The following is a 26,390-nucleotide window of genomic DNA, read 5'->3' as shown; positions in this document are numbered from 1 at the left end:
TTTACGAGGCGTTCCATCACTTTGCAAACTGCACTTGTAAGAGCGATGGGGCGATAGTGGGAGGCATCATGTCCTGTAGTACCCGGTTTGCGGAAAGGGAGAACAATGGCAGATTTCCACAGCTGGGGAAGAACTCCTTGTGCCCAAATAAGATTGAAGAGGTGTAAGAGGACTACAAGGGCTGACCGATGTAAATGTTGTAACATACGAATATGAATGTCATCAGGCCCAGCTGCCGATGATCGGCAAGCTGAGAGCGTTGCCTCCAGTTCTTGAAGTGTAAAAGGCACATTATACTGTTCTTCTCCGAGAGAAGAAAAGTCCAAGGGTACTAACTCTCTGGCAGACTTTGAGGAAAGAAACGAGGGGCATAGATGGAGCCCTCGGGAAATACGGACCAGATGTGTGCCAAGTTCAATGCCAACGTCGAGAGGGTTTGCTATATCAACACCAGTGACCCGTAGAACAGGAGCCGGGTCAGGAGAGTATTTACCACTCAATTTCCTCACTTTTTTCCAGACTGCACTCATAGAAGAAGCAGAGGTGATGGTGGAAACATAGTCTCGCCAACAAGTGCGTTTAGCTTCACGGATGACACGGCGAGCGATCGCACGCTTCTGCTTAAAATCAACAAGTCTCTCAGCGGTTCTATTGTACCGGTACCTGCCCCATGCAGCACGTTTCAAACGTACTGCACGAGCACAAGCAGGAGACCACCAAGGCACGCACTTCTGAGAATGCCTGCCTGAGGTTTGGGGTATAGAATGAGAAGCTGCGGTATAAACTGATGTCGAGAAGATGTGTAGGAGCTCATCAATGGAGGATGAAGAAGGAACCTCACTAAAAGCAGTGAGGTGTGAGTAAAGATCCCAATTTGCCCGATCAAATTGCCAGCGAGGGCTACGGAAAGGTGGTGAATAGGAAGGAGAAGTAAGAATGATCGGAAAATGATCGCTGTCATGTAAGTCTGGTAGAACAGACCAGGTGAAGTCTAGTGCAGTGGAGGAAGAGCAGACTGATAGATCGATGCAAGAGAGAGTATGAGTACGAGGATCAAAATGGGTGGGAGTACCCGTATTTAAAACATGGAGGGGGTGAGAGGCAAGAAAAGCCTCCAACTGAATGCCACGTGAGTCACAATGAGACCCCCCCCAGAGGAAATGGTGGGCATTAAAATCACCAAGTAACAGAAGTGGTGGTGGTAAGGATGAAACAAGAAAGGCAAAGTCTGGGATAGAAAATGCTCGAGAAGGAGAGAGATATAAAGAACATATTGTAAACCATTTATTCAAGTGGATACGGGCTGCAGTGTAATGCAGCGGGGTACGGACAAATAGTTGATAGTATGGAATATCATTGCGTAGAAGAAGGGCACTTTCATTAAAGGTCCCATCTGAGAAAGGATCCGAAGAATACAATAAATTATAGCCTGAGATAGGTTGGAAAACAGCCGAGTGTAATTTTGGTTCTTGTAAGCAAGCACCAACAGGGGAAAACCTGGAAAGCAACAACTGAAGCTCACCCCGATTACCCCTGAGGCCGCGGATATTCCACTGTAAATAGGCCATGATTGGCGATGAAGAAAATATCAGGAATCTGTAGGTAAAGGCACCTACGGACTAGAGGGGTTAGAAAAGTCAACGTGTGGTGGCATTGGAAGATGTTCAAGTAGCGAAGGAATGGAGCGTTGCGAAGAATGGGGTTGTGAAGATGGAGGAGAGGGAAGAGAAGGAACAGGAAGTGAATCAGTGTCCATTGAAGGTTTAGTCTCTGCAATATATTCTGAAATGGCTTCAAGTGTTTCTGAATTCAAAGATGTATGGGAGACCATATTGGAGATAGGAGGAGGAGGGTGAGTAAAGATTGGGACAGTAATGGACTGTACCAAAGTAGAGGGGGAGGGAAAAGTGTAAGGGACTGGAGATGAAGTGTGGGGGGGGACAGAAGAGGCAGAAACCTGGGAGGTGACAGAAGAGGGAGAAACTTGGGAGGGGACGGGGTGGAAGGCATAGTACGAGGAGGAGGGTGAATCTCCACACTTGTAATAGAGCCAGAGAGAGGGGAAGAACTAGGTACAGAGACTGGAAAGGTAAAGTGTGGAGGTGGAAGAAGGGAAGGAAGGGGCAAAGAAGATTTGAGCAATGTGGATTTTTTGGACTTCTGAGTAGAGGGGCGATTGGTATTAGGTGTCGTACGAGGTCTTGTCGATACTGGGGCTTGTGAGGAAGGACACGAAGATGTGAGAACAGACTGAGTTGTAGTCGGGACGTCAGAGCCAAGGACAGCAAAAGGATTAGATGTCGTAGTGGCTATGGGAGGGGTAACAACAGAGGAGGCTGCAGAAGATGGGACCCCAGAAGTGGGGGGACGTTTGGAAACACGAGAATAAGAAACACGGGGTAGTCTCCCTTGGAGGCGGAGATGAGTAACTGCCATAGCATAAGGGAGACCTTCTGCCTCTTTGAGGCAACGGATTTCACGTTCATTTAAGTAGACCTGGCAACGGCGGGAGTACGAAGGGTGAGCTTCATTACAATTAAGGCAAGATGGAGGTTGACTGCAAGACGTATTAGAATGGTCGTCGGCACCACAGACTGGGCATTCGGCCATAGATCTGCAATATTTCGCTGGGTGACCAAAACGCCAGCAATTTCTACATTGTTGCGGTGTAGGTATCACCTTTCGAACTTGTAACCGATGTCCCGCGACATATACAGAGGACGGGAGTTCTCGACTGTCAAAAGTTAAACGAGCCACATTGCAAGGGTAACGTCTCCGCCCCCGGGCAGGAAGGACATAAGTGTCTACTTTGAGGATTGGGAGATCCTGGAGTTCCAGCTGTTCAAAAATGTCATTGCCACATGACTGGAAATTCTGTTGGACTATGGTATGGGGGAGAATGACAGTACCACTACAAGAATTGAGAGAAAGATGTTTTTCAATAGTGATAGTAGTATCGATATTCGAAAGGAGAGAAAGATCATGAGCTTGGGTAGCATTCTGGACAGTGACGATGCGCATACCGCTCTTGAGAGCATGAAATGAAATATCTCTACCAACATGACGCAGGAGCGCTTTGCCAATACTATGGTCAGAAAGGTAGGCAGAAGAAGAAGTCGGTCTTAAAGTAAAGAATTTAGTCCATTGTGTGGTCCGAAACCGAGCGTGGAGAGGGAGTGCTTGACGTGTCGGTCTTTTCCGAGTAGAATGGGAAGGTAACGAAGGAGCATCATCAGGAGATTGACGCTGGCGTTTAGGAGTAGGACCGGAGTTGGTCCGGCGTGAAATGGGCGGGCGATTCGAAAATTGCCGTACCGTAGAGGGAGAAGCCGGAAGCATAGTCAAAGGAGAGCGGAGTTCAGACAAATCGAAGGAGTCAGTCGAAGCCCCGGTACCTGAAGCGGGTGAGGAAACAGCACCAGCAAGAGGTACAGGGGCATCAGGAGTGTCCGAAGAGTGGTCTAAACACAAGGCAGGGTCAGAATGGGGTGCGGTATCAAGAAGGGACCCGGGGGTAGTGGGTTCATGGATTGGGTTCTCCATGATTAGGTTACTCCTTTGCTTTTTGTTAAGAAAAAAAAAAAGAAAAGAAAAATAAAAAAAAAGAATAAAAAAAGGGGGGAGCGGGGAGTAGTAGTTCCCAGGAGGAATGAAAGGGCCAGAAATCTCCCTCCGTGCCCAAGAGGACCTCTGCACCGCTAGTAGCGCAGATGCAGCATGGAACCCGTGCCATACCCTACCCTTCATGCCAGTAAACCAGCAATCCGGGATAGCAACCTCGCATCTGGCGAGCTACCTCGGTGGACAAAAGAGAGGGCGGCCGGATATCCGCCACAAAGCAATTCAGATTCCACGGCAAACTACGCCACTGCCAAGAACCTCAACGGAATGGGATGGACCCCGGTGTCCTTTCCCCTACCTAGGAACTAGCACGCCTGTGGGAGAAATCCCAAAGGCCAAAAAGAGGAAGGGCAAAAGGGAGGGGTGGGGAGGCAGAGGAGGAATGGAAAAAGGGGAGAATGGGATAGGGGAGGGGAGAATGGGGGGTAATTAGGTTCGGTCTGAGGAAGAAGACCGACAGGGCTAATTCCTCAGACCAAGAGCCTCTTCACCACGCCAAGGAGCCCCCCTTGAAGAGGTGGTTTGGTCAAGTGCCGAGCAAACGGTTGACTACAGAGCGATTTGTTTACCAAACAAAGCATTCGCATACCGAATTGTTTGAGTACCGAGGTTCCATTGTGTAACACTTATACTGGCTGACCAACTAGGCTTAAGCAGAATCTTTGGGTTATTGAAGTATTTAGAGATAAAATAAATTTTTATTTGTTATATTAATCATTACTAATTACAAAAGATCATACATTTTCTTTACATAATACTATGAAAAATGAAATTGACAAGATATATGAAAAGCAGTAAGCACCCATCAGTGAAAGACTAGAATTCTGCCTGCAAGAGTAAAGAGGAGCCTGGTCCAAGCAAGACAACTCTTACAGCTGCAGCACAAGGTGATGGATACTCATAATACTGCATATTCTTTCAACACTATCAATTCCTACTAAACCCTAGTTCTTAAATTTCAATACAGTATAAAGGATTTAATCTTCCATTTTTTAACATTCTCTAACTTTACATACTAGATTCTAAAATGCCAGTTTCAAGTCCCAGTTCTATACTTATAATCATACAGTATTAGATTAGTACTTGCACCATTATTAAATTTAAAAACATGCACTAAACCTGTACAGATCATACACCCCTGCAAATAAAGCTGAGAGAATAGTGGGGTTAATGGTGGTGCAAAACTTTATGCTTCCCGACATCATCTAGATGTGTCCTGGAATACCTGTTTACCACTTCTCAGTCCTATGAATTTCTGAGTATTTTGCATACATTTCTCCATGGAACTTATATTCAATTTACTTAGCTTCTTTTTGAAGCTCATACATCTTAGCAACAGACTAGTATTGTTGCATACTTCTGCATCTTCACCAATTTCTCGTTTATATTTCAGAAGCTGTTCTTTCACCACCAGTTTCCCTACTAGCAAACAGGGTGTGCAGGTTGCAAAGGTGACTTATTCATTCCAAATTTATTATGATTTCATTATACTAACAGTGGAATTCGGCTAAAGCACACAAAGTATGTTCAACCCAGTAAAGTCAATGTGAATAATTTCCATGTTTTGAAAAGTATTACACTTGGAAATCACTGTAATATTACAAGTATTCATTGCATATAGCCTTAGAAGACCAAAATGGTAAAAATAGCATAGAAGTTATGCAGTACAGTGGAAACTCTACTTGCGAGCATGTCCATGTGCGAGTTTTTCCAAATACGAGAAGTCGATGGGTCGATTTTTTGCTTCTATACGTGAGCAAAATTTCCACAAGGGAGCAGACCTCAAGGCAGGTTCCTTGACACTGGTGAGGGACTCTTGCTCTTGATCTCAGGAATTGTATCTCATTTGTTTGTTGGACTATCTTATTGAAACTTGGGCAATGTATGATGGAAAGATGCTTAACATACACCAAAAATGAAAGAAATTTAAGCATAAATAATGGAGTTCACTTTTCAACAATTAGCCACTCCTTAGCGGTAATTTCGAATGGTTTTTATGATTGTATTCTCGTTTGTTTGGTCTCATTTGATAGAATGGAAGATATATTACAGAAATAGATATGATTTCAATTGCTTTCATGACGAAAAGTACCTTGAAATAGAGCTCAATCTAGGAGAAGTAGTCCATTGCTTGGCTGTTTCAGAGTAAACAAATGACGTCACTGTCCATTCCAATATGCAGTCGTGAATGGGTTGACATTATTTATACAATTACTGCAATACGGAATAACAGTAAAGCTTATATTTGTGTGAATAAAATTTACAAATTATTTATATAATAATTATAATAATAAAATAATATGTTTAATAATAATACATATAATAATATAATACAATAATAATACATCTATAATAATAATGTACTACATATAACAATTATAATAGACGGCTTCAAAAGGCCGTCACATGATGGCAGTGTTTACCACAACAAAGAGGGAGGGGTTGTGGCTGCCTCCACCTGTTACATAATGAAATTTTTTATTCATTCTAGTGTATATATCATGTTTCTATGTTATTTATATTGTTTGTTATATCAGATGAACTGTGATAGACAAATAAGCCGTACAGATGACATTAGCTAAATTATTCATGAAGTATTTTGTCCGGTCTCCAAACTCGTCCACCGCCGACACCGCCCATACCTCCACATGAATGATATATTTTCTTCATTTTAGAGTACACCTACCATCCGACTTATGACCTGCTTGACTAACGACCGTGTTTTTTATGCCAAATTTCTGGGAAATAAACAACTATTTGTGTTGTACACAGCATTTATCCTAAACCTAACAGTATAAAATACAGTACTAACAGCATAAAAATTAAAGTAAAACATGAAATACCAAAATAAAACAATAAAATAAAGTCATTACAAAAATGTTTTGTTGATATTCAGTAGTAAAGTTCGACTTACGACCATTTCGACTTACGACCGGTTTCTCTAAACTGAACTCTGTCATAAGTCGGATGGTAGGTGCATATATCAGGTTTGTATGTTATTTATATTGTTTATTATGTCATATTAGACGAAGTGAGATGGATAAATAAGCCGTAGAGTTGATATTAGCGAAATTGTTGAAGTACAGAATTCCACTGGAACGGATTAATTGCATTTCAGTTAATTTAAATGAGGAAAATTGACTCTGCAAACGAGCAAATCCAGTTGCGAGCAAGGTCATGGAACAGATTAAACTCGCAAGTAGAGGTTCCACTGTATTTATACTGTACACATAACCCAAGTCAACCAGTGTGACTTATTTCCAGGTTTTGAGAAGTAATGTTCAAACAATTGTAATAAGCATTCCTTGTACACAGCATTAAAAGATAAAGATAAAGAGATATATATATATATATATATATATATATATATATATAAGTGGAGCAATGTCAGGCTAAGCATTTCTCCATGTTTGAAAATGCTAAAACCCTTTTAAACACAATAATGTACATAGTGTTCATCATTACAAGCAATTAAAAAAAAAAAAAGCTATCATATGTTGGTGTCAAACTGTAAAAGATAAACATCACTGGCACTTTTCCACCACTCTTGTCAATGATTTTTTTTTACAAACTTCAAATCATCGTAAAATATAAGTTCATCAGATTCCACTCATTTTTGACTTATTTAATACATAAAAATGAATTATATTGAAACTATGATTTTTTTTTCAAAATCTTCCTGCAGACTGGATTTTTTTTTTTTCAGGGTATCCCACTTGAAAATGCCGAGAATCTGGAGATACAAACATTAGTCGAAGATGAATCATTGTTGAGATTTAATTGGGAACCAAGGTTAATTTTTTGTTTTAATGACTAACAGTAATACTTAGATAATTATCTGAAGCAGCATTTTTTTTTTAATATATCAGCCATTTCCCACCATGGCAGGGTAAGAAAAAAAAAAAAAAAAGGAAAGAAAAACAACTTTCATCATTCAACACTTTCACCATCACTCATACATAATCACTCTTTGCAGAGGCGCTCAGATGCGACAGTTAAGATATCCCGCCAAGCTCAATATCCCAAACCCCTCCATTAAAGTGCAGGCATTGTACTTCCCATTTCCAGAACTCAAGTCCAGCTAACCAGTTTTCCTGAACCCCTTAACTAAATATTACCACACCTCCTAATTTCTACATAAATTCTCTGCCTAATATTTACACCACACATTGCCCTTAGACAGGACATCTCCACGACCTCCAGCCGCCTCCTCGCTCCAGCATTTACAACTCGTGCTTCACGCCCAAAAGTGTGTTGGTACCACTATACTCTCGTACATTCCCTTCTTTGCCTCCATGGATAACGTTCTTTGTCTCCACAGATACCTCAATTTTTTTCCTTCATCATTTCTATGGTTAACCTCATCCTTCATAAATCCATTCACTGAGAAGCCAACTCCCAAATATCTGAAAACATTCACTTCTTGCAATGTGACATCCAATTTTTCTTTATCTAAACTGTTTAATACCCTCATCACCTTACTCTTATCTATGTTCACTTACAACTTTCTACCTCTACACACCCTCCGAAACTCGTCCATTAACCTTTGCAACTTTTCTTTTTTACCTCCCAAAAGTACAGTATCATCAGCAGCAAGTAACCGTGCCAACTCCCATTTTGTATCTGATTCCCCGTAATTTAGAAATTTTTACCTTTTTAAAAAGAAACAAGAAAAGATACACTGCAGAACAAGCTTTTATTTGTACAAGTATTACTTATTATTATAATCAAAAAGAAGCGCTAAGCCACAAGGACTATACAGCGCTGCAGGGCAGGAAGGAAGCGAGGGCATCAGGTGGCAAAAGGGAGATGGATGAGTAATAGGTTACGGATAACAGCTGGGCAGTGGATGGTGAAAGGGTAAAGGGCAGCAAGAGACTGAACTAGAAAGGGCTGAGGGGAGTGCGAAAAGTATCATCAGAATTTGTGAAGTAAATCAGTCGTTGTCAAGAAGTCAATGAGAGAGTCAGGATTAAAGGAGGGTCCATCAGCAAGAAGGGAAGGTAAAGAGAGTAGTAGAACGAAGACGACGGAGGTAAATTCTGCGTGCTCGTTGATATAGAGGGCAGTCTAACAGAATGTGGCTAATCGATACTGGAACTTGACACTGCTCACAGAGAGGAACAGGGTGCCTCTCCATGAGATACCCATGAGTAAGACGAGTGTGACCAATGCGAAGGCGGGAGAGAGTGGTCTCCCAAGTTGAGGGAAAGCAGCCTAAGTTATTTTGATACTGTACAAGTTTACCTTGGATGAGAAATTTTGAAGTTGTGCATTTTATACTAAATATTTGAAACTTTAGTGTTAAGTACAGTGGAACCTTGGCTTACGAATGCCCCACCATGCGAATTTTTCAGGATACGAACAGTCACTATCGATTTTTTGCTTCTGGATACAAACGAAATTTCAGGGTGTAAAGTAAAAGGACAAGTGTTTGACAAAGCTCCTGGAGAGCAAAAAGTTGCCACAATAGAAATTTCAGGATGCAAACTTCCCCCTCAAGGGAGGTTCCTTGGTGAGGGACTGTTGATCAAGCGAATTGGATCTGTGCTCCACTTCCCTAAATAATAATAATAATAATATATTATTACGTACGTACTAATAATAATACACTGCAGCAGGCCTGTTGGCCCATACTAGGCAGGTCCTTTATAATCCATCCCACTAACAGAATATTTGCTCAACTCAATTTTCAATGCTACCCAAGCAATAAGCGTTGATAATTCTATTTACTCATGTGCAAGTCCCACTCACGTCCAACGCCTCTCACTCGTGTATTTATCCAACACAAACTTGAAACTACCCAAGGTGTTAGCCTCAGTAACCATACTAGGCACATTGTTCCACTCATCAACATAAGAACATAAAGGAGGAACACGGCAGCAGGTCTGTTGACCCATACCTGGCAGGTCCTTCACAAATCCAGCCCACTAACATAATAAACACTACCCAAGCAATAAGCTTTAATGATCCTGTGATAAATGCTTTAATAATCCTATTAATCTTATTTAATCACATGCAAGTCCCGCTCATGTATTTATCCAACCTAAATTTGAAACTACCCAAGGTTTTAGCTTCGATAGAGCCTTGGGTTGCTTTAAAGAGATTGGACAAATATACGAGTGGGAGGGGATAGGTATGACTGGTGTTGTGGGTACATAATAACACTAGAAATGAGGAACACTGCAATACGTCTAATGGCCCATACAAGGCAGGCCCTTCACAGATCCAACCCACTAACACAAACGTACCCAAGCAAAAAGCGTTGACAATTCTATTTACTCATCTTGACTATGTGCTAATGGAAGTACAGGAAGCTGACATCAAAGAAATGCTGAACACTGACAATGATGTACCTGTTGTGCATTCTTTGAGTGATGGTGAAATTAGATGAATTGTGATATATAAATAAGCCGTGAGTTGATATTAGCATCACATTGAAGTATTTTGTAGTGCCTCCTCAGAGAAGGAATTCCGCTGGAACGGATTAATGCCATTTCAATTAATTTAAATGAAGAAAATTGACTCGGCATACGAACAAATCGGGATACGAACGAGATCACGGAACGGATTAAATTTGTAAGCCGAGGTTCCACTGTATTTAAGAAATTTTATGATGCTTACTAAAAAAAAAATTTGCCTACTTATATCAGGAGTAACAATGCTGCACATTCATGCAATGTGTTCATTTAAGCACTAACGTTATATTAATACAGATTAGGTATTTCACTTAAACCTGAATTTTCATACATTACTCACTTTTTAAAAATATGCATCTTTTTTTCACGCCTTTACGAGGTATTCACTAAAACATGTGGCATAATAATTTTAATTATGGGTAATATAATAAGTTGTGTGAAGAACCCTGAGCCCACAAGATGGTATGTTATCTAGCTACAAACACCTGAAGAATGCCTAATGCAGAAGCATTTTCAGTGATTTTATGGGCTTGAGCGAGGTAATTTATGATTCTTCTTTGGGTCACCCTGTCTTCAGAGGACATCTCCAGGAAGGTAATAATTTTTTTTTTTTTAATTTTTGAATGTCTATGGCACACTATGTGGTAGTTTTTGTTTATACACCATTGTATAATACGAGGCAAAAGTTAAATGACATGTTTACATGCTAGGTCACTCACATTAATGTAAATACTAGCCAGGGCTATCTGCACCCTTTCTGGAGCCAATGAAAATTCCTAAATTATCCTAGTACGTAGTTTCTTTTGATGTACTATAAAGCCCTGACAGTTTGTTAAATTGTGAAAGTAAGGGAAGCAGTGGGAATATTTTTAAACGAGCTAGGATTATTTTTGTCCTTATAACTGAAAGGCAGTGGAAGCCAGTGCATTGTGATGCAATAAATTCATATTATTATTATTATAATCAAAAAGAAGCGCTAAGCCACAAGGGCTATACAGCGCTACAGGGTAGGGAAGCAAGCGAGGGTATTGGATGGCAGAAGGGAGGAGGGATGATCAGCAGGTTACAGAAAACAGCGGGGCAGGGGATAGTACGGGGGTAGAGGGTAGCAAGAGATTGAAGTAGAAAGGGCTGAAGGTATCAGAATTTGTGAATTAAGTCAGTTGTTGTCAAAAAGTCAATGAGAGTGTCCGGATGAAAGGTGGGTCCATCAGCGAGATGGGAAGGTAAAGAGAGTGTAGCGGAGCGAAGACGACGACAGAGGTAAATTCTGCGTGCTCGTTGATAAAGTGGGCAGTCCAACAGAATGTGGCTGACTGATAATGGAGCTTGGCAATTCTCACAGAGACGAGCAGGACGCCTCTCCATGAGATATCCATGAGTAAGACGAGTATGGCCAATGCGAAGACGGGAGAGAGTAGTCCCCCAACCTCGGCACTGGTGATAAGAAGATGACCAGTAACCTATACTCGGTTTAATAGACTGAAGTTTGTTGCCGAGCATAGTAGACCAACGTTGTTGCCAACGGGTGTGAAGGTGGGAAGATATTGCAGCAAAATAGTCCGTAAATGGAATACCTCTATAAGAAACTGGTAGGTCATGTACTGCTGACCGCGCAGCAGTGTCTGCCTGTTCATTGCCCTGTACGTCAACATGACCAGGGACCCAACAAAAAACAATATCTTTATGCTTGGTAAAGATGCGGCGTAGCCAAAGTTGGATACGGAGGACTAAGGGGTGAGGTGTATCAAATTTTTGTATAGCCTGTAAAGCACTAAGGGAGTCTGAGACAACCACAAATGATGACACAGGCATAGATGCAATATGGATAAGTGCTGTAAGGATGGCATACAATTCAGCAGTAAAAATACTAGCCGAAGCTAGTAAATGCCCTTGTACGACGCTGTCCGGAAACACTGCTGCGAATCCTACGCCGTCAGAAGACTTAGAGCCATCTGTGTACACGGCAATGGCATGAGAATGAGAGTGAAATTGGTCAAGAAAAAGAGAGTGGGAAGCGACCGTAGACATTTGGGCTTTCGAGCAAGGGAGGGAGAAAGAACAGACTCGAACAGCTGGAACTTCCCAGGGGGGTAGGGAAAAGTGAGATGCTACATGTATATAGAAAGGTGGTAGTTGAAGAGAAGACAAGAGCGAATGAAGGCGAAGACAGAAGGGACGGAGTAAACGGGCGGCAAACAAAGAATGTCTACTAATATCAGTGACCATTCTATAAATGGAAGGATTGCGGAGAACATGAGAGCGTATATAGTAGCGCAGGCAATGGGCATCACGGCGATCGGATAAGGATGGAACGTTCGCTTCTGTATAGAGGATCTCGACAGGGGAAGAGCGAAAAGCACCAAGGCATAAACGTAATCCTTGGTGATGAATGGGGTTAAGGCTAGAGAGAGTAGCAGGAGATGCCGCTGAATAGATCTGGTCACCATAATAAAGTTTCGATAAAATAAGGGTGGAATGTAGGCGGAGGAGGGTTCGACGATCAGCTCCCCATGAAAGATGAGCAAGGGTTTTAAGAAGGTTCAGCCGGCTGTGACAAGTTGCCTTCAGAGAGGTAATGCGAGGTTTCCAGGATAACCTATGATCAAAGAGGAGGCCCAGAAACTTGACTATCACGTTCAGGGATACGGGAGCCATAGAGGTACAAAGGATGATCGGAGATGACAGAGCGTCTAGTGAAAGTAATTTGGTGGGTTTTAGTGATGGAAAATTTAAACCCACGTGTGGTGGCCCAATTGGAAACACGGTCGACTGCATGTTGGAGAAAAACTGTAATGAGGTGACAGTCAGCGCCTGCACAGGCAATAGCGAAGTCATCAACATAGAGTGATGACCAAATATTTGATGGAAGACTAGAGGCCAAATCATTAATAGCAAGGAGAAAAAGTGTTGTGCTCAGAACACATCCCTGGGGGACACCTTCAGCTTGGATAAAGTCCGGGGAGAGCACATTATTAACCCGAACACGGGACTGCACAAGCACAAGCAGGAGACCACCAAGGCACGCATTTCTGAGAATGCCTGCCCGAAGTTTGGGGTATAGAATGAGAAGCTGCAGTTAAAACGGAGGACGAGAAGAGTTGTAAAAGCTCATCGATGGAGGACGAAGAAGGAACCTCTCTAAAAACAGTTAGGTGTGAGTAAAGGTTCCAATTCGCCCGATCAAATTGCCAGCGTGGGATGCGAAGAGGTGGTGAATATGAAGGGGAAGTAAGAATGATTGGGAAATGATCGCTGTCATGCAAGTCCGGGAGAACAGACCAAGTAAAGTCTAATGCGGTGGAGGAAGAGCAGACTGAGAGATCGATGCAAGAAAGAGTATGAGTCCGAGGATCAAAATGGGTGTCAGTACCTGTATTTAAAACATGGAGGGGGTGGGTGGCAAGAAAAGCCTCGAACTGAATTCCACGGTAATAACAGTGAGACCCCCCCCCCCCCCCCCCGAGGAAATGGTGGGCATTAAAATCACCAAGTAACAGAATCGGTGGCAGTAATGACGAAAGAAGAAAGGCAATATCCGGAATAGATAATGCCCGAGAAGGAGAGAGATATAAAGAACAGAGCGTATATCACCTATGCAAGTGGATACGGGCTGCTGTGTAATGCAGCGAAGTATGAACAAATAGCTGATGGTACGGAATATCAGTGCGTAGAAGAAGGGCACTTTCATTAAAGGTCCCATCAGGAAAAGGATCTGAAGAATACAATAAATTATAGCCTGAGATGGGAGAGATAACAGCAGAGTGTAATTTTGGTTCCTGTAAGCAAACACCAACAGGGGCAAACTGGGAGAGTAACATCTGAAGCTCACTCCGATTACCCCTGAGGCCGCGTATATTCCACTGTAAATAGGCCATGATTGGCAATGATGAAGATACTTGAAATCCGCAGGTAAGGGTTCCTACGGACTAGAGGGGTTAGAAAAGTCCACATGCGGAGGCAGTGGAAAACGTTCAAGCAGCGAAGGAACGGTGCGCTGTGAAGAAATGAGTTGCGCAGATGGAGGAGAGGAGAGAGAAGGAACAGAGGGTGGATCAGTGTCCATTGATGGTTTGGTCTCTGCAATATATTCAGAGATTGCTTCAAGTGTTTCAGAATTCAGAGACGTCGTATGGGAGACAATATTGGAAATGGTAGGGGGAGGATGAGTAAAGATTGGAACTGTATTGGACTGTACCAAGGTAGGGGGGGGGGGGGCGAAAGGTTGGAGGGAACTGGAGAAGCGTGGAAGGGGACAGAAGAGGCAGAAACCTGGGAGGTGGCAGAAGAGGAAGAAACCTGGGAGGAAGGTACAGTACGAGGAGGAGGGTGAACCTTTACACTTGTAACAGAGCCAGTGAGAGGGGGAGAACCAGGGAGGGTAAAATGAGGAGGTGGAAGATGGGTAAGAGGTGTTAACGGACCTTTTTTTGACTTTTGAGAAGTAGAGGGACGATTGGGAGGAGGTGTCATACGAGATCTCGTCATTACTGAGGTTTCTGAGAGAGAACACGAAGAAGCGAGATCAGACTGAGGCGTTGAAGTAGGGACGTCTGAGCCGAGGACAGCAAAAGGATTAGATACAGGAGTGACTATGGTTGAGGTAACCACAGAGGTGGGTGTAGAAGATGGGATACCAGAAGTGGGGGGACGTTTTGAAACACGGGAATAAGAAACACGTGGGAGTCTCCCTTGGAGGCGGAGATGAGAAACTGCCATGGCATAAGTGAGACCTTCTGTCTCTTTGAGGTAACAGATTTCCTGCTCGTTTAAATAGACTTGATAACGGCGAGAGTACGAAGGGTGAGCCTCATGACAGTTAAGGCAAGAGGGAGATCGATTGCAAGACGTATGAGAATGGTCATTGGCACCACAGACTGGGCATTCGGTGATAGATCTGCAATATTTCGCTGGATGGCCAAATCGCCAGCAATTTCTACACTGTTGCGGTGTAGGGATCACCTTTCGGACTTGTAACCGATCTCCTGCTATATAAACTGAGGATGGGAGTTCTCGGCTGTCAAAAGTTAAACGAGCCACATTGCTAGGGTATCGTCTCGCCCGCGGGCAGGAAGAACGTAAGTGTCTACCTTGAGGATTGGGAGATCTTGGAGTTCCAGCTGTTCAAGAATGTCAGTGCCACATGTCTGGAAATTTTGTTGAACTATGGTATGGGGCAGAATGACGGTACCACTACAAGAATTGAGGGAATGATGTTTTTCAAGAGTGACAGGAACAGTATCGATATGGGAAAGACGAGAGAGCTCATGAGCCTGGGTAGCATTCTGTACGGTGATGATGCGCGTACCGCTCTTAAGAGCATGAAAAGAAATATCTTTACCAACATGGCGTAGGAGTGCCTTGCCAATACTGTGGTCAGAAAGATAGGCAGTAGAGGAAGTCGGTCGTAAAGTGAAGAATTTAGTCCCTTGTCCAGTCTGAAACCGAGCGTGGAAAGGTAGTGCAGGACGTGTCGATCGTTTCTGAGAAGAACGAGAAGGTGGAGAAGTATCATCAGCAGGTAATTGTCGTTGGCGTTTAGGCGTGGGACCAGAGTTGGTCAGACGTGGAACGGGTCGGCGATTTGAAAATTGCCGCACCATAGAGGGAGAGGCCGGAAGCATAGTCAGAGGAGAGCGAAGGTCCGATAAATCGAAGGAGTCAGTCGAGGCCTCAGTACCTGAAGCGGGTGAGGAAACAGCACCGGCAAGAGGTACAGAGGCATGAGGAGTGTCTGAAGAGTGGTCCAAAGACGAGGCGGGGTCAGAACGGGGTGCGGTATCAAGAAGGGGCCCGGGGGTAGGAGGTTCATGGACTAGGGCTGCCATGGTTAGGTCACTTCTTTCTTTTTGTTTTTTAAGAAAAAAAAAGAAAGAAAATAAAAATAAAAAAATAAAAAAAGGGGGGACCGGGGAGGGATAGTTCCTAGGAGGAATGAAAGGGCCAGAAATCTCCCTCCGCGCCCAAGAGGACCTCAGCACCGCAAGTAGCGCAGATGCAGCATGGAACCCGTGCCATACCCTACCCATCATGCTAGTAAACTAGCAATCCGGGATAGCAACCTCACATCAGCCGAGCTACCTCGGTGGACCAAAGAGGGCGGCCGGATATCTGCCACAAAGCATACCTCCTTCGGCCACCACCCCCGGAATCCGAAAGGTGGCTTCCAGAGATACACCCGTCGCCCGAAAGACACCCAAAGCTACTCCGGGATACCGGAGAGGGATCGGGACATCCCCAGGCGATCCAGATTCCACGGCAAACTACGCCACCGCCAAGAACCTCAACGGAATGGGATGGACCCCGGTATCCTTTCCCCTACCTAGGAACTAGCGCGCCTGTGGGAGAAATCCCAAAGGCCGAAAAGAGGAAGGGCAAAAGGGAGGGGTGGGGAGGAGGAGGAGGAGGAGGAAAGGAAAAAGGGGAGGGGAGATTGGGGGGTAATTAGGTTCGGTCTGAGGAAGAAGACCGACAGGTCTAATTCCTCAGACCAAGAGCCTCTTCACCACGCCAAGGAGCCCCCCCTTGAAGAGGAATAAATTCATAGAAGCTTGTTAATGTTGCAGAAGAAATAGTAGATCAGATGAGAGGTTGGCCTAGTATAATTTTATTAGGAGATTCTTTTTAGAAATATAAAAGACCTAGAGATAGGAGGAAGTATTCTAGTTGCTTAGTTTTTTTTTTTTTTTTTTTTTTTTTTGCATTTAAACATTAAGTCTTTACTCCATAGCGAAGTGGAGAAGAATCCTCCTTCCTTAAGTCATGCACGTCATAAAAGGCGATTAAAATGCCAGGAACAAGGGGTTAGTAACCTCTTCTCCTGTATGAATTATTAAATGTGAAAAAAAAAAAAAATTCTGGGGTCACCCTGTAACAGTGGGAGACGGCCGGTGTTGAAAAAAACAGAAGCTGAAGTTTTTTACGTAACCAGCAAATTGCAACCTCGTCTTAAATATGCATATAATTACTTCAAGATGGTTTTAGTAAAGAAGATACAATAATGGTATTTATAAAGTAAATCTGTAGAATCTACTTCCATTTTATGGTATGCTCCCTCCCCTCTTTAACCTGTAAACGGTCCAAACGTATATATACGTTCTCTCCCGTAGTGCCCCAACTTTTAGGAAATTTTTTTTTTTTTTAATAGGAAAAAAGAGCATATGGTATACAGGCATCCCCAATTATTTTAATATGGTGCAGTGAGTGCGCACACCCATTCTCTCATGTTTAGGCGACTCAGGCTTATCGTGGCAATGTTGAATGTATGACAAAACGTATATATACGTTTGGGGCACTAGCGGAAAAAATGTATATATACGTTTGGACCCTTTACGGGTTAACTGCAGCCGTATACTGCCAAAGCAGGGTGACCTAAAGAAGAAAACTCGCTCAACTGCAGTCTTTCCAGAAGTGTGTTGATATCACAATCAGATTATCCTCTGGCTGCAACATCCCTATCCCTCTGGCTAACCAGTTTTCCCAGGTTTTCCTCTCAACGCATCCTTTAAAAACCACTTTTCTCCATGCACTCCTGTCCAAGATGCTCACACAAGTCTGCTTGATACTCAAAGCCATAAACGTTAACCTTTCTTCCTCTCCGTCCACTCCATATTTATACACCCTCTATCAACCTATCCCTTTCCATTGCCTCTACATGCCTAAACCACCTCAATAATTCCTCTTCATCCCTCTACACCCTTGGTCACCCCATATCAAGTTTAAATTTCTATGCTCCAAATTCTCTTCCTGATGAACCACAAAGCACACATTGCTCCCAAACTAGACATCTTTGTTCCCTTTTACCTTTTTGTTGCAGCATTCATTAGTAACTTTTTTTTTTTACAAAATGCATATTCATCTGAGCTACTTGCATCTGAGAAGTGATATTTCAGATAAAAAAGTGTTGTGCAAGCTAGTGACCTATTCTCACAGTGCAATATTCTCTTATTGATCACTGCAAGTTTTTAATTTAGACATGAGAAATGCATCAGTAGATTGTATTTTAATTCTGTATTCCACCTCTGACAACACAGCAAAAGATACTGGAGAGCTATTAGAGATAAAAGAAACTAAAAGGAAAGAGGCATCACCAAAGGAATGTCAGATGTTATGCACAATCTCTGGAGGAAAAAAAAATGGTTAAATTCCAAATAAAAAGGAATTTCTGCAAGAACAAACCTATGGAGAGATAATTATAATAAGAAAACAAGCACTAAGTTCATATGCCCGAGAGAGAAGGTTAATAATAAGAAACAGAAGTCCCTGCTAGATTATAATTATAGGACTAAATTTAAGTATTCTGGACAAGAGGGAAAAATAGTGAACCTATTTATGAAATAGTACTGTATGAATAGTGTAAACAAGGTAACTATCATTGGATTCAAAGAAACTATTATCCAGGCTAGTCCTTCTGGCAAAAATGGTGCCAGCACTCTGAAGGCTGGATAGTTATATTGCAGATGAAGGGTCATTTAAACTGTGATGGCTATGCACTACTGGCAATGCAGCTAATATATGGACAATAGTTGAAAACTAAATGTAAAACCTAAAATGAAAAATACATACCTATAAATGAAAGGAAGATTAGGCTGAAGCTGTAAATGGGTAAGCACCAAACACTCCACGGGGTCAACATCTAAAAACAAATGCTGTCTTCATCGGTAAACATGGCTTTCAGCATGTTTAAAAAAAAAAAAAAAGTATCATAATCAAACAAAGAATAACAAAATTACTATTCTGGCTATAAAAACCTCATCAATGCATTATTTATTGGTCATTATGCAGGAAGCATGTTGGTGGCCATGGCCATATTCCAAGTGACTGGCCCTTTAACAATGATGTGCGATAATCCTTCTTTGATACGCAAAAAATGCCGCTTAAAATCCAATCCACAACCCTTAGACAGACGGAAGTCAACAAGAATGTTCTGTCCCATGTCAAGTACACTGGCTTTGAGAACCAACTGGGCACCTCGACGGTCCAATGTTGTCACAGTCATCTGAAAAGGAATAAAATGTTAAGCCACACATCAAAACAAACCAAAATTTAGTTCCTCCAAATACAAAATGTGCTCAATTCGTATTGGTCATAGCCTGTTGCTAATGAGTGACTATATTTTTTTGCAAACTTCAACAAACAATAAAATCTTAAGAATCTTAAGTGTGATCAGACCCATTTCACTTTAGTCTTATTTGATTAAAAAAAATATACTCTTTCAACCAGTGAGAATTTTTTTTTTTTAAATCTTACTGCACTCACAGGAAATTTAATTCTAGGATATGCCAAAGTTAAGACGCTAAAAAAAAAAAAACCTCGTTTTTTAACCTTAAGTACATCAGAAAAATTGTGTGGTTGTGTATGGGAGTTAGTTTTTCTGCATTAATAATGTTAAAACAATACGAAATTTATTAATACACCTTATGATATCTATTTACATTCCTTTGTCAGTACTGTCTTCGAATACCGTAGCTTCATAGCTTTAGATACAATATTGATAGTTGAAAAAATCATAGAGCAGCTTGCATTTGAGTTATTTATTATATTTTTGACCTTTCATCATTAATGAAAGAAAGCTTATGGAAGATTAAGAAACTTACACTGACTCTGCAATCAATATTGTATCTTAGGTTACAGTGCCAAAGTTCTAGGTAAAATAAATTAACTGATTCTAGGTAATTAAATTTAACACTTGTTAACAGATTAAATAGCAAGACTTTGCACTTGAATCATATTTGATTGCAGTGCTTTGTATTAAACTTTTTCAAGTTCCTTTCTTCCATACAGCCAGAGACAAGACAGAATAAGTAGCAAAACTGCATTTTACTCCACTGTTCAAATTCAGTGCTAAACAGTTTCTGGTGCACAATACCAACATTACAAGTTTCAGGGTGTAAACTTACAACATGAGCCGTGTGATAGCGATAGGTATAATGCATTTTGTTAAACAACGCCTCAAGATGGGTTAAAGTGTCTTCAAGAGTGGTCCTCACGAGTATTCTTGTCATTCGTTTAACCAAGCGCTGCAGTGGTGTTTGACTGGCTTGTGTTCCTTGAGTTAATTGTGATAGCAGTAGGTTTTCAGGCTGGGCAGGCTGAGAGAAGCTCACCACTCTCAAATCCATATTGTCTCCACACTGAAAATAAAACATTAATTGTCTGACTACACAACTGATTAAATTTATAAGATTTCATCTGCCTATCCTCCCAAGAATGTGCAGAGCTTGCAAGGATGACAACTTGGTATTTAATATTCTTGAGTGTCTGCTCATGTAATTGATAAGCATTTGCAGAAGACATAAATGCAATAACAATGAAGAAATACTGAAGTTTACATAAAGAATTTGAAGTAAAAAATTAGGCTTAAAGATTACCTCGGAATGCGCCCCGGGTGCTTAAATGTGCGTGGATGTAGTGCGGATGACAAGAAACAGATGATTGCTGATGTTATGAATGAAAAGAAGTAGGATGTCCTGGCCCTAAGCGAAACAAAGCTGAAGGGGGTAGGGGAGTTTCAGTGAGGGGAAATAAATGGGATTAAATCTGGAGTATCTGAGAGAGTTAGAGCAAAGGAAGGGGTAGCAGTAATGTTAAATGATCAGTTATGGAAGGAGAAAAGAGAATATGAATGTGTAAATTCAAGAATTACGTGGATTAAAGTAAAGGTTGGATGCGAAAAGTGGGTCATAATAAGCGTGTATGCACCTGGAGAAGAGAGGAATGTAGAGGAGAAAGAGAGATTTTGGGAGATGTTAAGTGAATGTATAGGAGCCTTTGAACCAAGTGAGTAAGTAATTGTGCTAGGGGACCTGAATGCTAAAGTAGGAGAAACTTTTAGAGAGGGTGTGGTAGGTAAGTTTGGGGTGCCAGGTGTAAATGATAATGGGAGCCCTTTGATTGAACTTTGTATAGAAAGGGGTTTAGTTATAGGTAATACATATTTTAAGAAAAAGAGGATAAATAAGTATACAAGATATGATGTAGGGCAAAATGACAGTAGTTTGTTGGATTATGTATTGGTAGATAAAAGACTGTTGAGTAGACTTCAGGATGTACATGTTTATAGAGGGGCCACAGATATATCAGATCACTTTCTAGTTGTAGCTACACAGAGTAAAAGGTAGATGGGATACAAGGAGAATAGAAGCATCAGGGAAGAGAGAGGTGAAGGTTTATAAACTAAAAGAGGAGGCAGTTAGGGTAAGATATAAACAGCTATTGGAGGATAGATGGGCTAATGAGAGCATAGGCAATGGGGTCGAAGAGGTATGGGGTAGGTTTAAAAATGTAGTGTTAGAGTGTTCAGCAGAAGTTTGTGGTTACAGGAAAGTGGGTGCGGGAGGGAAGAGGAGCGATTGGTGGAATGATGATGTAAAGAGAGTAGTAAGGGAGAAAAAGTTAGCATATGAGAAGTTTTTACAAAGTAGAAGTGATGCAAGGAGGGAAGAGTATATGGAGAAAAAGAGAGAGGTTAAGAGAGTGGTGAAGCAATGTAAAAAGAGCAAATGAGAGAGTGGGCGAGATGTTATCAACAAATTTTGTTGAAAATAATAAAAAAAAATTTTGGAGTGAGATTAACAAGTTAAGAAAGCCTAGAGAACAAATGGATTTGTCAGTTAAAAATAGGAGAGGAGAGTTATTAAATGGAGAGTTAGAGGTATTGGGAAGATGGAGGGAATATTTTGAGGAATTGTTAAATGTTGATGAAGATAGGGAAGCTGTGATTTCGTGTATAGGGCAAGGAGGAATAACATTTTGTAGGAGTGAGGAAGAGCCAGTTGTGAGTGTGGGGGAAGTTCGTGAGGCAGTAGGTAAAATGAAACGGGGTAAGGCAGCCGGGATTGATGGGATAAAGATAGAAATGTTAAAAGCAGGTGGGGATATAGTTTTGGAGTGGTTGGTGCAATTATTTAATAAATGTATGGAAGAGGGTAAGGTACCTAGGGATTGGCAGAGAGTATGCATGGTTCCTTTGTATAAAGGCAAAGGGGATAAAAGAGAGTGCAAAAATTATAGGGGGATAAGTCTGCTGAGTATACCTGGTAAAGTGTATGGTAGAGTTATTATTGAAAGAATTAAGAGTAAGACGGAGAATAGGATAGCAGATGAACAAGGAGGCTTTAGGAAAGGTACGGGGTGTATGGACCAGGTGTTTACAGTGAAACATAAGTGAACAGTATTTAGATAAGGCTAGAGGTCTTTGTGGCATTTATGGATTTGGAAAAGGCGTATGACAGGGTGGATAGGGGGGCAATGTGGCAGATGTTGCAAGTGTATGGTGTAGGAGGTAGGTTACTGAAAGCAGTGAAGAGTTTTTACGAGGATAGTGAGGCTCAAGTTAGAGTATGTAGGAAAGAGGGAAATTATTTCCCAGTAAAAGTAGGCCTTAGACAAGGATGTGTGATGTCACCGTGGTTGTTTAATATATTTATAGATGGGGTTGTAAGAGAAGTAAATGCGAGGGTCTTGGCAAGAGGCGTGGAGTTAAAAGATAAAGAATCACACACAAAGTGGGAGTTGTCACAGCTGCTCTTTGCTGATGACACTGTGCTCTTGGGAGATTCTGAAGAGAAGTTGCAGAGATTGGTGGATGAATTTGGTAGGGTGTGCAAAAGAAGAAAATTAAAGGTGAATACAGGAAAGAGTAAGGTTATGAGGATAACAAAAAGATTAGGTGATGAAAGATTGAATATCAGATTGGAGGGAGAGAGTATGTAGGAGGTGAATGTATTCAGATATTTGGGAGTGGACATGTCAGCAGATGGGTCTATGAAAGATGAGGTGAATCATAGAACTGATGAGGGGAAAAGAGTGAGTGGTGCACTTAGGAGTCTGTGGAGACAAAGAACTTTGTCCTTGGAGGCAAAGAGGGGAATGTATGAGAGTATAGTTTTACCAACGCTCTTATATGGGTGTGAAGCATGGGTGATGAATGTTGCAGCGAGGAGAAGGCTGGAGGCAGTGGAGATGTCATGTCTGAGAGCAATGTGTGGTGTGAATATAATGCAGAGAATTCGTAGTTTGGAAGTTAGGAGGAGGTGCGGGATTACCAAAACTGTTGTCCAGAGGGCTGAGGAAGGGTTGTTGAGGTGGTTCGGACATGTAGAGAGAATGGAGCGAAACAGAATGACTTCAAGAGTGTATCAGTCTGTAGTGGAAGGAAGGCGGGGTAGGGGTTGGCCTAGGAAAGGTTGGAGAGAGGGGGTAAAGGAGGTTTTGTGTGCGAGGGGCTTGGACTTCCAGCAGGCATGCGTGAGCGTGTTTGATAGGAGTGATTGGAGACAAATGGTTTTTAATACTTGATGTGCTGTTGGAGTGTGAGCAAAGTAACATTTATGAAGGGGTTCAGGGAAACCGGCAGGCCGGACTTGAGTCCTGGAGATGGGAAGTACAGTGCCTGCACTCTGAAGGAGGGGTGTTAATGTTGCAGTTTAAAAACTGTAGTTTAAAGCACCCTTCTGGCAAGACAGTGATGGAGTGAATGATGGTGAAAGTTTTTCTTTTTTGGGCCACCCTGCCTTGGTGGGAATCGGCCAGTGTGATGATACAAAAAATAAAAATAAATTGAGTTGAACTTAGAGCAAAATAGTTCAACACACTGGCAACATTTTAGTGCCAATCTCACATTTGTACCATGTTTCTGCAAAGAATTATAGTCAAAACAACATTTCTTATGATGATGATGCCACAGGTAGCATATCCTCGCACGGATGTAGTGAAGTTTTGGCAATTTTTTTCAGATTCTTTTTTCTTTCCCTAACTTATTAAAATCAACATTCAGTATCATTACAAAGTGAAAGGAGCTTATCCCTGACAAGAAATAAGCTGCTGTATGTTTCAAAAGTGCTTGACACACCATGATGTCAGGAGTATGCTGCTATGGGCACTATAAAATGTTGTATATTTATGGTACTTTTGAGAATTTCTTTATTCCAGTTATCACATGTTATTTGTAAATGTATAAAAACATGCTACATATCATATAAACATAATACAGATGATCATATGCAGATGAATTTATGAAGGATGAGGTTTATCATAGAATTGATGAAGGAAAAAAGGCGAGTGGTGCATTGAGGTATAGGTGGAGACAAAAAAAAAAAAAAACTATCTATGGAGGCAAAGAAAGAATGTATGAAAGTATAGTAGTACCAACACTCTTATATGGGTGTGAAGCTTGGGTTGTAAATGCTGCAGCGAGGAGACGGTTGGAGGCAGTGGAGATGTCCTGTCTAAGGGCAATTTGTGGTGTGAATATCATGCAGAAAATTCGGAGTGTGGAAATTAGGAGGTGTGGAGTTAATAACAGTATTAGTCAAAGGGCTGAAGAGGGGTTGTTTAGGTGGTTTGGTCATTTAGAGAGAATGGATTAAAGTAGAATGACATGGAGAGTGTATAAATCTGTAGGCGGAGGAACACGGGGTAGGGGTCTTCCTCGAAAAGATTGGAGGGAGGGGGTAAAGGAGGTTTTGTGGGTGAGGGGTTTGGACTTCCAGCAAGCATGCATGAGCACGTTAGATAGGAGTGAATGGAGACAAATGGTATTTGGGACCTGACGAGCTGTTGGAGTGTGAGCAGGGTAATATTTAGTGAAGGGATTCAGGGAAACCGGTTATTTTATATAACTGGACTTGAGTCCTGGAAATGGGAAGTACAATGCCTGCACTTTAAAGGAGGGGTTTGGGATATTGGCAGTTTGGAGGGCTATGTTGTGCATCTTTATACGTATATGCTTCTAAGCTGTTGTATTCTGAGTACCTCTGCAAAAACAGTGATTATGTGCGAGTGAGGTGAAAGTGTTGAATGATGATGAAAGTAATTTCTTTTTTGGGGATTTTCTTTCTTTCTGGGTCACCCTGCCTTGGTGGGAGACAGCTGACTTGTTAAAAAAAAAAAAAAAAAAAAAAGGCAGCTAACCTAACGTCCACCCACTGAGCACTTCTATATAAAAACCAGGTACATCTACATGCAAACAATGCTTCATGCATTAACTTACAACAGCAGTATTTATCACAGAAGGGGTTGGTGTTTCTGGTTGAGAGTAAGCCAAACGATGTGCGATGTCTTCAAGAGAGAAAGCAGTATTGGCTCGCTCCAATTCACTGCAAACTCGTTTTCTTGGGGTCATGCTCTCAGTGCACACATTTTGCACGAAACCTGAAATACAATGCATTCCAGTAGTTTATTATTACCATCAAAACTAAGCACTAAACCCAAAAGTGTCATATAGATTAGAGTTGTTTCAATGCACAAGGAAATGTAAATTACAAAAATATTACTTTTCTACTGTAGGGCAAGTGGAGATTATAAGAACAGCAATGCCCCATGGTGTTCCAGCTATATGACTTCAAATCCCTCATACAGCTAGATCACCAAAGATACTGCCGTTCTTTACAAGGTTCAATAAATATTTTTTTCCAATTCTTGGCTAAAAATTTCAATTCTTAAGAGTTTGCTTGATGACATGGCCCACCTCAATGCTTTGGTAATCTAGCTTTATGGACTCGTATCTCCCATCATAATGCTAAACTACCAAAGCAGAGAATTAGGTTTTGCTCAAATCCAAATAAAACTTACACTTCCATCCTACTTCCAGTAGTTATTGGAGAGAAACCAATATTTTGCAAGATATCATTATAACTGATATTCAATCATATCCAATTTCAATATGTGCCAGGTATGAAATAAGGATGCTTCCTTGATCCAATATCTAAAAATTTTATGCTTTAGTCTCAATTATTAAACCTCTTGTGTACATAATCTTCAGGTGTTATCTTGTCTAGAGGTTATACGAGGGAGACCACAGACACTCTGAAACTCTGCACTTGTATATTTGCAGAGTCACATAGTACCTGAAACCTCCTCTCTCAAGTTTTGTTTCATTTCCAGTAAACACAACTTCGGATCACAACAGATATTTACATACAGGATATATAGTATTGGTGTTCATGTTGGAAAGGTTATCTGAAAATACAAATATGACAAAGATAGTTTCTTCAGGGATGTCTGGAAGAACAAAATCTCCAGAATTATTTAGAAAATATTGTCAAAATACTATACAATGACTAGGTTGGTAGGCAGCAACCATCAAAGAAGGAACAACTGTCCAGCAGGATTGCTGGTCCCTTCTTTTTGTCTGCAATATACGTGATGACAAGTAAATCATTAACCTGTTTTTATGTCCAGTACACACTACAAAGAGGTGACTGTGTATACGTATGTATAAACTCATCCATAGACTATAATTTCTTAACAGCTTTTGCCCCTGACCTGCTTCCTTTCAATTTCATGCAAAAGTAGGATAAAATCCTTTCTGTGTCAACTGTGTGTCATATAGGAGACTGAAATTATAAG

At 41.5% G+C, this 26,390-nt stretch overlaps 1 protein-coding gene across 8 annotated transcripts in view; it reads right to left on the bottom strand.

Annotated features, from left to right (window-relative positions):
* Positions 1–4,305: 4,305 nt before the first annotated feature.
* The window catches only part of grp (serine/threonine-protein kinase grp), a 202,113-nt gene continuing 180,028 nt past the window's right edge, over positions 4,306–26,390 (bottom strand). For all 8 annotated transcript variants that reach the window (XM_070095218.1, XM_070095216.1, XM_070095222.1 and 5 more), the window contains 3 exons: positions 25,033–25,193; positions 19,940–20,173; positions 4,306–19,038 (listed from right to left, as the gene is read on the bottom strand). In XM_070095218.1, the coding sequence (XP_069951319.1) occupies positions 18,817–19,038; positions 19,940–20,173; positions 25,033–25,193 (617 nt within the window). In that variant the 3' untranslated portion in view covers positions 4,306–18,816. The remainder of the gene's footprint in view (positions 19,039–19,939; positions 20,174–25,032; positions 25,194–26,390) is intronic.

Source organism: Cherax quadricarinatus, chromosome 49 (genome assembly GCF_038502225.1).
Source record: "Cherax quadricarinatus isolate ZL_2023a chromosome 49, ASM3850222v1, whole genome shotgun sequence".
Taxonomy (NCBI): Eukaryota; Metazoa; Arthropoda; class Malacostraca; order Decapoda; family Parastacidae; genus Cherax; species Cherax quadricarinatus.
Note: the sequence above shows the minus strand (reverse complement) of the source record. Positions and strands in the feature narration are given on the sequence as shown.